The following is a 12,164-nucleotide window of genomic DNA, read 5'->3' on the forward strand; positions in this document are numbered from 1 at the left end:
AAAAACGACAGAATGATCTCAATTCGAATTCAGGGCAAGCCATCTAACATCACAGTGATCCAAATATACGCCCCAACCACAAATGCTGAAGAAGCTGAAGTAGAGCAGTTCTATGAGGATCTGCAGCACCTACTGGACAACACGCCTAAAAGAGATGTTATTTTCATCACAGGAGACTGGAATGCTAAGGTGGGCAGTCAAATGACACCTCGAATTACAGGTAAGTATGGCCTGGGAGAACAAAACGAAGCAGGACATAGGCTGATAGAATTTTGCCAAGACAACTCACTCTGCATAACAAACACTCTCTTCCAACAACCTAAGAGACAGCTTTATACATGGACTTCATCAGATGGACAACACCGAAATCAGATTGATTACATCCTTTGCAGCCAAAGGTGGCGGACATCTGTACAGTCAGTAAAAACAAGGCCTGGAGCTGACTGTAGTTCAGATCACGAACTTCTTCTTGCACAATTTAGGATCAGACTCAAGAGATTAGGGAAGACCCACAGGTCAGCTAGATATGAGCTCACTAATATTCCTAAGGAATATGCAGTGGAGGTGAAGAATAGATTTAAGGGACTGGACTTAGTAGATAGGGTCCCGGAAGAACTCTGGACAGAAGTTGGCAGCATTGTTCAGGAGGCGGCAACAAAATACATCCCAAAGAAAGAGAAAACCAAGAAGGCAAAATGGCTGTCTGCTGAGACACTAGAAGTAGCCCAAGAACGAAGGAAAGCAAAAGGCAACAGTGATAGGGGGAGATATGCCCAATTAAATGCAAAATTCCAGAGGTTAGCCAGAAGAGATAAGGAATTATTTTTAAACAAGCAATGCGCGGAAGTGGAAGAAGACAATGGAATAGGAAGGACAAGAGACCTCTTCCAGAAAATTAGAAACATTGGAGGTAAATTCCAGGCAAAAATGGGTATGATCAAAAACAAAGATGGCAAGGACCTAACAGAAGAAGAAGAGATCAAGAAAAGGTGGCAAGAATATACAGAAGACCTGTATAGGAAGGATAACAATATCGGGAATAGCTTTGACGGTGTGGTCAGTGAGCTAGAGCCAGACATCCTGAAGAGTGAGGTTGAGTGGGCCTTAAGAAGCATTGCTAATAACAAGGCAGCAGGAGACGACAGCATCCCAGCTGAACTGTTCAAAATCTTGCAAGATGATGCTGTCAAGGTAATGCATGCTATATGCCAGCAAATTTGGAAAACACAAGAATGGCCATCAGATTGGAAAAAATCAACTTATATCCCCATACCAAAAAAGGGAAACACTAAAGAATGTTCAAACTATCGAACAGTGGCACTCATTTCACATGCCAGTAAGGTAATGCTCAAGATCCTGCAAGGTAGACTTCAGCAGTTCATGGAGCGAGAATTGCCAGATGTACAAGCTGGGTTTAGAAAAGGCAGAGGAACTAGAGACCAAATTGCCAATATCCGATGGATAATGGAAAAAGCCAGGGAGTTTCAGAAAAACATCTATTTCTGTTTTATTGACTATTCTAAAGCCTTTGACTGTGTGGACCATAACAAATTGTGGCAAGTTCTTAGTGGTATGGGGATACCAAGTCATCTTGTATGCCTCCTGAAGAATCTGTATAACGACCAAGTAGCAACAGTAAGAACAGACCACGGAACAACGGACTGGTTTAAGATTGGGAAAGGAGTACGGCAGGGCTGTATACTCTCACCCTACCTATTCAACTTGTATACAGAACACATCATGCGACAAGCTGGGCTTGAGGAATCCAACGCTGGAGTTAAAATCTCTGGACGAAACATTAACAATCTCAGATATGCAGATGATACCACTTTGATGGCTGAAAGTGAAGAGGAACTGAGGAGTCTTATGTTGAAGGTGAAAGAAGAAAGTGCAAAAGCTGGTTTGCAGCTAAACCTCAAAAAAACCAAGATTATGGCAACCAGCTTGATTGATAACTGGCAAATAGAGGGAGAAAATGTAGAAGCAGTGAAAGACTTTGTATTCCTAGGTGCAAAGATTACTGCAGATGCTGACTGGAGTCAGGAAATCAGAAGACGCTTAATCCGGGGGGGAAGAGCAATGACAAATCTCGATAAAATAGTTAAGAGCAGAGACATCACACTGACAACAAAGGCCCGCATAGTTAAAGCAATGGTGTTCCCTGTAGTAACATATGGCTGCGAGAGCTGGACCATAAGGAAGGCTGAGCGAAGGAAGATCGATGCTTTTGAACTGTGGTGTTGGAGGAAAATTCTGAGAGTGCCTTGGACTGCCAGAAGATCAAACCAGTCCATCCTCCAGGAAATAAAGCCAGACTGCTCACTTGAGGGAATGATATTAAAGGCAAAACTGAAATACTTTGGCCACATAATGAGAAGACAGGACACCCTGGAGAAGATGCTGATGCTAGGGAGAGTGGAAGGCAAAAGGAAGAGGGGCCGACCAAGGGCAAGATGGATTGATGATATTCTAGAGGTGACGGACCCGTCCCTGGGGGAGCTGGGGGTGTTGACGACCGACAGGAAGCTCTGGCGTGGGCTGGTCCATGAAGTCACGAAGAGTCGGAAGCGACTAAATGAATAAACAACAACAACAATCGCTGCTTCTTCCCTTCTTCTCTGTGTGGCCATGAAATGGAGAATGGAAGCTTCTGCTACCATTTTCAACTAATTGTGACTGGTCTTTCAGAATCAAGACAAACAGTTAGGTCTGGCGTACTGAAACAAACACTAGTTGCAAACAACAGTTAAGGATACCAGCTTACTTAAAGAGAATATAAGGTACATATAGACTCCCTTGAGTCAAGTCTGACTCCTGGTTACTATTTGTATACATCCATGTTGTTTATATGCATCAACACAGAAGCACTGCTTTCTTCTGAGATATTTTTAACTTTTCCACCTTGCCTATGGACTTGGAATTTCCTGGTGAATGTTAAATGCAATTTCTGATTAAAACATAAAAAAAACAATCAGTATATGACAGTGGAAGCTAATATTTACTGTCATCTCACTGCATCGAGGAAAAGACCAGAGTATGTGAGTCTAGAGCTGATACACTTTATGCTATATGTACATTGATCTAATGACTGTGAACATCAAATAAAATCTCTCAGAACACAACCTATCTTTTTATTAATTTTGGCACAATATTAACTATTTTGGCACAGAAAAAAATTAGACATTATAATCAGGCTCATTAAGATGGAGCCTGCAAAAACTTGGCAGAATATAACAGCACATAGCAACATACAGGACAAATTTATGCCCAGAATGAATGACTAAAACCAATGAAATGAGAAATTTATACATCAGTTTGATGAGCAGATTATTATTTAGTGAAAATACAATAAAGAATAAATTGTATTTATATTTGCTTAACAAATTTCTTTAAGTTCTATGAATAGCTTTGGCTCTCAGGGCAGAACAGCAAGGTATAAACTGAATAAACAAAGATAATATTAATGGTGTATAATTAAATTAAAACAACTAGAAATCATAACTGTATAACAGCGGTCGTATTAAATGTATTTGTGCATTTTATATATGTAAAGAGTTACTGAAAACCAATCTGATCCACTTAAAACATTTAAATCTCAGTGAGCTAGAGCCAGACATCCTGAAGAGTGAGGTTGAATGGGCCTTAAGAAGCATTGCTAATAACAAGGCAGCAGGAGACGACGGCATCCCAGCTGAACTGTTCAAAAACTTGCAAGATGATGCTGTCAAGGTAATGCATGCTATATGCCAGCAAATTTGGAAAACACAAGAATGGCCATCAGATTGGAAAAAATCAACTTATATCCCCATACCAAAAAAGGGGAACACTAAAGAATGTTCAAACTATCGAACAGTGGCACTCATTTCACATGCCAGTAAGGTAATGCTCAAGATCCTGCAAGGTAGACTTCAGCAATTCATGGAGCGAGAATTGCCAGATGTACAAGCTGGGTTTAGAAAAGGCAGAGGAACTAGGGACCAAATTGCCAATATCTGCTGGATAATGGAAAAAGCCAGGGAGTTTCAGAAAAACATTTATTTCTGTTTTATTGACTATTCTAAAGCCTTTGACTGTGTGGATCATAAGAAATTATGGCAAGTTCTTAGTGGTATGGGGATACCAAGTCATCTTGTCTGCCTACTGAGGAATCTATGTAACGACCAAGTGGCAACGATAAGAACAGACCATGGAACAACGGACTGGTTTAAGATTGGGAAAGGAGTGCGGCCGGGTTCTATACTCTCACCCTGCCTATTCAACTTGTATGCAGAACACATCATGCGACATGCTGGGCTTGATGAATCCAAGGTTGGGGTTAAAATCGCTGGAAGAAACATTAACAATCTCAGATACCACTGTGATGGCTGAAAGTGAGGAGGAACTGAGGAGCTTTATGTTGAAGGTGAAAGAAGAAAGTGCAAAAGCTGGGTTGCAGTTAAATCTCAAAAAAACCAATATTATGGCAACCAGCTTGATTGATAACTGGCAAATAGAGGGAGAAAATGTAGAGGAGGTAACAGACTTTGTATTCCTAGGCGCAAAGATTACTGCAGACGCTGACTGCAGCCAGGAAATCAGAAGACATTTAATTCTTGGGAGGAGACCAATGACAAATCTTGATAAAATAGTTAAGAGCAGAGACATCACACTGACAACAAAGGTCCGCATAGTTAAAGCAATGGTATTCCCCATAGTAACATATGGCTGCGAGAGCTGGACCATAGGGAAGGCTGAGAGAAGGAAGATAGATGCTTTTGAACTGTGGTGTTGGAGGAAAATTCTGAGAGTGCCTTGGACTGCAAGAAGATCAAACCAGTCCATCCTCCAGGAAATAAAGCCAGACTGCTCACTTGAGGGAACGATATTAAAGGCAAAACTGAAGTACTCTGGCCACATATTGAGAAGACAGGATACCCTGGAGAAGATGCTGATGCTAGGGAGAGTTGAAGGCAAAAGGAAGAGGGGTCAACCAAGGGCAAGATGGATGGATGATATTCTAGAAGTGACGGACTCGACCTTGGGGGGAGCTGGGGATGGTGATGACCAACAGGAAGCTCTGGCGTGGGCTGGTCCATGAAGTCACGAAGAGTTGGAAGCGACTGAATGAATAAACAACAAAACCTGAATAATAATGATATATTGATGAGTGGAATGAATGGAATATTAGTAACGAAGAAAAATGGATAAAAATGAAATCATATGCTGTGAGAATGTTAAAAAATGGTAATGATGCAGATATAAATTCAGAAGATACAGGAGGATTAATTTATTAAGCGTGCCTAAGAAGGCATCTAGTAGAATCCTGACTAAAACATGAAGATGAGGAAAATTTGGGAAGTGTAGAATTCATACATCTTCTGCAGAGATGTACGAATGGTAGTTTATTGTATGTTGTTGACATAGAGAAAGCATATGATAAAGCAAAGAGGCTTGATTAATAATGATTTTTTTCCATGATTGAAGCTTGGTTGTTGAATGTAGTAAGAGTGATATATGATAGAAATAATGCATGTGTGAAAATAAATGAATTTGTGTAGCTTGGCCTTTACTAAAGATGGGAAACGGTTGGAGAAATATTAAGACGTGCAAATTACAGTAGAAAGGTGGTAGGTAATATGTGACATATTCTGAGAAATGAATTATTTACCAAAATAAGTACAAATGGTAGTGTATCAGAGTGTGGTCCTATTCACTTTGTTATATGGAAATTAGAACTGGATATGTCAGAAGAAACACACAAGTTGAATATAATGAGAACGGGATACTTAGGAAATGTGTGTGGTAAAAGGAGAAGAGTCAAGAATGAATGGGTGTTGAATAAATATGGAATGAATAAACAGCGAGAGACCAGTGTTAAGGTGGTCTGGTCATACAGAAAGAATGAAGATCATACTGTAAAACAAATATATAAAAGAAGAGTGAATGGGTAAAAAGGAAATGGGAGACTGGGAAAATCATGGTTAGGTGGATTTGATAAGATTCTCAAAAAGAAAATATTGAGAAACTTAAAAAACAAAAGGCATTGTATGAAGTGATGAATGGACATGGTAGAACCAAGGATGGTTTTCAAGGACAGAAATGTATGGAGTATTATAATTCATTTTTCATGTTTCTCAGGTTGGTAAATATGGATTTACCACTTCCACAGTAAATATGGATGCAGATTATATTGAAATATTTGTATTTGATTTAAACTTGTATAGGGGTAGACAGTTGATATTCTACATGCAGTCCACAGGCTTATTTTCTGCAAGTTCCAGAGCCCCAATATAATTGGCAAACATTAATAGTTTGATTTCCTGCCAGGTTTAATCATGATTCTGGGCTTATCAGACTAGAAAAGGGGAAAAAACTGGAGACTTCCATACTGAAATGGAGAAATCCAGAAAGTTGGGTCCTGCTCACCCTAAACATATTTTTAAAATCCTTAAATCCCAAAATAATTATTGAAAAAAAGTGGTCATCACATAAATGTTGCCCACCCAATCTCCTATTAAAGTAAATACATTATTTTACAGATATAAACAATTTAGTGTGTTCAAAATGCATGCTTAACACACTTGGAGTCAGAATTGTTTCTTACCTACAATTGAGAACAGAAGTAAGATGCTACAGATGACTATTGAAACTGTGATAGCTGTTTCACTTCCTCCAAGATGCAACATAGCAATTGTTTGATTGAATTTCCCAACTTGGATCTAAGAAAGAACAGAAAGAAGCTATTGCCCAGTTATTTAATGAAAAGAAAGAAGAAATAAAGGAGTCACATTTCAAGGGAGAGGAGCTTGACATGAATGAACTTAGCAAATTATATAGTTTCTAATTTTGCAATAATAAATGAATCACAATAGTGTAATTTAATAGCAAGACTTATTTTGATTAGCATTACCAGATCTGTTGACTGTTATCACAGGTCTGTGTATGTGCACGTGTACAAAGAATAATGAGTCTGGGAATAATGATCCTCAGACAGAATGGCAGAAAATGGAAACAGCTGCACAGAGGTTACAGGATAATACTATTAGGATTTAAACTAAAATATTAAAGTTAATATTCCTGTTCCGCAAAGAATCCTTGCAGGAAGTATGACAACTTCCTTAGATTTTATTTTTTTCTGTTGATTATATTTATTTTTAAAAATATAAGTACACTTTCAGGAACTGTCTGCACCCCAAATATGAATATGAGATAACGGTAAAGTAACTTACTTACTTGTAGCAAATTTTAATTTGCTTAACATTTATTATAGCATTTTCAAGTTAAAATAATAATCATTATTATTAATGATTTTTAAATTTATTATTTAATTTGTTGAATGTTATGCTGCCCACTTTAATAGACACTGGGTGGCTTACAAAATCTAATGCAAAGTTAAAACTATTAAAAACATAAGCAAAACAAGATAGCCTGAACTAAAACAGCTACTGTAGTATAAAATACCTCCCTGCCAAATATTAACTTCAGGCCTTGGACCAAAGCCATACTTTAAGGACTTTTCGGAAAGAGAAATGGGAGAATGGATGCTGTCCATATCTCTGGGGAGATGCTGTTCCAGAGGGCAGGGACTGTACAGAGAAGACACACTTCTTCGTCCCCCAAGATGACAATGTTTAATTGAGGGGACCTAGAGCACACCCACTCTGCCTGAATATACTGGGAAGACAGAAACAATGGGAGATTGGTGGTCCCTCAGACAACCAGGCTCTATGCCATGAAGGGCTTTAAAAGTAACCAGCACCTTGAATTGCACCAGAAGCCAACTGGTAGCCAGTGCTGCTCAGGTAGCAGTGCTGACACATGGGCACAACAAGGAGTGCCCATTACTGCTTAAGCCACTACATTTTGAACCAGCTGTAGTGTCTGGATGGTCTTCAAGCCTCATGTGGAGTTCATTGCAGTAGTCCAGTTGTGAGGTGACCAGAGTGTGAGTGACCTTCTGAAGGGCCTCTTGGTTGAGGAAGGGTACCTGTGCAAAGGCCGTCCTGGGTCACAGCTGCCACCTGCTCTTTGAGCAGTAGCTGCAAGTCCAGGAGGATTCCCAAAGCATGACTCTTGAAGGGGGAAGTGCAACCCCATTCAAGACTAATGGTGGAAATGTCCTGAACCCCGGGGGGCCAAACTACCACAGCCACTCTGGTCAGGATTGAACTGAAGTCTATTCTTTCCTATCCAGATCTGAACAGCCGCCAGATGCTGAGTCAGTACCTCAATAGCTTCACTTGCGCAGCCCAGGGTTGAGATGTAAAATTGACATGTAAACCCCGAACCGATGGATGACCTCACCAAGTAGTTTCCTGAAATTTGTTAAACAGAAGAAGGGAGAGTGTTGAACCCTGAGTCACCCTACTTGTGAGGACCCGTGGGTGCTATCTCTTCCCTCCTGTCAACACCGACTAGAACCACCTGCTGAGAAAGGATGTGAACCACTGTAACACAGTGCCTCCCAACTCCCAACCCCCACAAACGGTTCAGAAGATCCATGCTGTAGGGCACAATATTGTATCTATCTCATTCTTCATGCAGTTTTAGAACAGTTTTGATCAAAGATACCTTTTGATTAACTATGTTAGGTTGGTAAAATGGGTTGGAAATTCAAAAAAAAAAAGAACACCAAAGAAATTAAACAATTTGCACCTAATTATGAAGCTGGTAGTTAAAGGGCAGAAGAATATGAGAAATAGGTGACAAGGAAACTATGTCTAATAATTTCCAGTATAATAATTTCCAGCAAGCATTGGGATTCAGATAAAGGCAAGAATGGAGCCACACAGATGGCTTGTAAGAAGATCCAAGAACTCCAACTGCAATTAATAATTAGTTATAAAGCCAAAATTTAAAAAATGCTAATGTTTAGTTTTTCATCCCACCCCACCTAACAGACTTTTGATACCCTCTTTTTTTCATCTGTCCCTTGTGCTTATACTGGCCAGATATGTTTTTATCTGGTTTCTCACTGACACAGTGAAAAGTAACTCACTGTTGGCCACTTCTGCATACCAAATGGTCTAACCCATGTCCAGAGGAAGGCTGAGGTGAAAAAACTGATTTATTCAAATATCTCAAGTGCTGTGCAAAAATAAAGCAATTAAGAATATGTGTATTTTAGTTATGGAAACTTGGGTTACACTTCCTTATAGAAATAAAGTGATTTGGATAATAAATGTTCTATAACAGTTTCTTGTGAATAAGGAATCAAATGCAAATTAATTTGTTTGAATCTACAAAACCTTGGTGGAGACTACTAAACTGCAGAATCCTGATACAGACAATTAAAAATTGTCAGTAATTCCACTAAGAGCAAAATCTCTCTCTCTCTGGATTGGTGCCAAAGCACCTGCAGGACTGCCTCCTTCAGTGAGAATCTACCTGTCCAATCTGTAAAAACCTGCTGTTATTCCCTCGCTATTGGGAGATCAAGGGCCCAAGGCTAGGAGAAGATGCTTCTCCATTATGGGACCCTGCTGTGGAATACTTCACCACTAGAGATTAGGCTTGCTCTGACTCTGTTGGCCTTTCTGAAGCACGTTAAAATGCAGCTTGTCTGGAACACTTTTTAATTAGTTAAAGTAGCACCAGAGAATTGTTTATGGGCTCCAGTTTTAACATAATTTAATATCTTTGTTACGCTTGTTTTACTATTACATTATTAATTATGGATTTTTCCCTTGTAAACTGTCAAGTAGCAAGATTGCAGTGGTTTAACATGCTAAAAAGCAAATACATCTTTAACTCTCTTTTATCCTGTATAGGTGGGATGTCTCCTATCACTCTTCAAGAAGCTAGGCTTTTAGCCCCCCCCCCCAACATATTTAATTCTTTAGAAATTAAATAGGAATCACTTAATACTGACAGATACAGTGTACCTTAAAATGCACCTGCCGAAAGAAAGTATGTCAGGTTACTGTGTTTTTTTTATTATTTTTACAGTTAAATGGAGAATTCACAATTTGGTTTTCAGACTCCAGATTTGGAATTGAAAAAGCAATGTGTATCGTAACATCTAATAAAATGAACTTTCCACCTTCCCAGCTAATTAAATAAGGAAAACATGTACCTTTATTCATAGCTTTTAAAAACTTTGGCAGAATATTCCAGCCTATTACAATAGAGGGAATATGGCAGCCAACAAAAGCAGAATCTTGGCAGTTTTCACATGCTTTATTTAAGAAAATTGCAGTGCAGAGTTTTGATTGTAAGATGAAGGGAAGAAATAAAAAAAGATAAAAGAAAGATGGGGAAAAACTAAAATAGTAAACGGTGAGTATTCATATGTAACATACAGTATGAATAGTAGTAGAGCTGTGAATTCTAAAATTATTTGGACCTTGCACTGCATACACCTAAGCACCATACCTCATTGCTATTCTTTAAAGCAGCCCCTCTCTTTCCAGGTTTCGGCCTGAATTGCATTAATTTCAAAGAACTGACTCCTTAAAGCAGTTGCACACTTTTTCAGACTTGTGCAGAAGTGTGAAAAAATAAGAGGGCCATTTAAGTGAACAGCAGAGAGGTGTTGTACTGACAGAAGATGTAAACCACTTATTCCAAATCATTTTCACACTGATATAGCACTATGATATACTTTATATATCAGAGGTAAAAACTGAGGGTTTGACAACATGCTATATTAAGTTTGCTTTTTAAAGCAACTGTACAGCCTCCCAATCTGGTCCACAACTGTAATGCACACAGAAGGGATAACCCTTTCCTTCCTACCTAATTTCCTGCCAAAAATCCTTTACAACTGTAATTTGTTCCCTAAGATATTACCGACAGCAAAAAACAAATCAGAGGAAAATAGCAGCTGGGAAAAGGGGAAGATTTTGATTAGAAAATTTATTGCAGAGGAATGGGTTAACACTTCCCAGCATTAGACAGGTCTGATTTGGATTAAAACTCAAATGGCTGCTTATTCTCATAAATAGTTGCAAGTACCAAGTACAGACTTTTAAAAGTGTGCTAACATCCAGCTGAAATGGAGAATCCATGGCTTCCAGATAGTGCTGAGTCACACTCCCAGTATTCCTTATTATTAGCCATGATAATAAGGCCCTGAAGACCTGGTTCTGCCATCTCGCCTGGGGCGGGGAAGTGGGTAGTCATTCTTGGGGGTGGCTTGCACCCTAGAGTCCCTCCCACCAGCTTGGAATTCTATAGACTCTTGGATTTTATATTTATTTATTGCATTTTATAATAATTGTAATGTGTCTGATTTTTATGAGATTTTAACGTTTATGATCGTAGTTTGATTTTATTGTAAACCGCCCAGAGTCCCTCTTTTGGGGAAGATGGGCGGTAATTAAATTTGAATAATAAATAAAATAAATAAATGATGGCTAGCCTTTCTACTTCAGCACTAATAGCTTCTACCTTGCTTTGTGGAAGGAAGCTAATGGATTCATGCAAAGGACAGCTTTTAAGCAGAGATTTGACATGGACTTCTAAGAAAAGGGTTCCAAGCAGGGAGAGAAATAAATGAGAAAAAAGAAATCCTGTGGCTTGGCTAACTATGTTAGATAGGGCCTTTCGCGAACATGAGAGAGAAAGGCAATGAAGACCTTGGAAGGAATGATACGGAGTTTGTACTAGATGTCAATGGAAGCCTGCAAAGGAGAAGAAAAGGAACATTATGTTATGTCATCTAAATGATGACCTGAACAATTTTGATACTACAGAATCAGGGCTCAGCAATGCAACTTAGCTGTTGCCATTCTGGGTCATAGTATAATATGCCAAATGTTTGAAAAAACACCCATATTTCTCAAGTGGATTAATATACACAACTGATGTGATGTGATTAGTCTGAGGTTGGATAAATTGCTAAAGTGACATAGACTGTCTACTTTTCAGTTGAACAGATTGTACACGGAATTACATATATGCTTCTCACGCAGTCACAAATCTTATCTCCCTTGTTATGATTAACATTTGATTTTCTTATTTTGTAGTTTTCTTAGCAAAGTAACAGGAAATTCATAGTGCTACTATTTCTGTGTCTGTCTTGCTTTGGCAATGGAATTCAATATTTAAAGACCCCAAAATGAGAATTTTTTTTTTCTCAGATGCATTGGTTTAGTTTCCATCTTATATTTATGAAATGTTGCACTTCACAGGATGATTTTGTCCTAATGGGTTTCTTCTCTTTCAATGAAAACAAAATATTC

At 38.8% G+C, this 12,164-nt stretch overlaps 1 protein-coding gene across 1 annotated transcript in view; it reads right to left on the minus strand.

The window, feature by feature from the left end:
- PLXND1 (plexin D1) overlaps window positions 1-12,164 on the minus strand; it is a 193,069-nt gene that overhangs the window by 67,574 nt on the left and 113,331 nt on the right. Inside the window, exon 20 of the mRNA XM_063291644.1 lies at window positions 6,584-6,698. Coding sequence (XP_063147714.1) covers window positions 6,584-6,698 — 115 coding nt within the window. The remainder of the gene's footprint in view (window positions 1-6,583; window positions 6,699-12,164) is intronic.

Source organism: Candoia aspera, chromosome 2 (assembly GCF_035149785.1).
Source record: "Candoia aspera isolate rCanAsp1 chromosome 2, rCanAsp1.hap2, whole genome shotgun sequence".
Lineage (NCBI taxonomy): Eukaryota > Metazoa > Chordata > Lepidosauria > Squamata > Boidae > Candoia > Candoia aspera.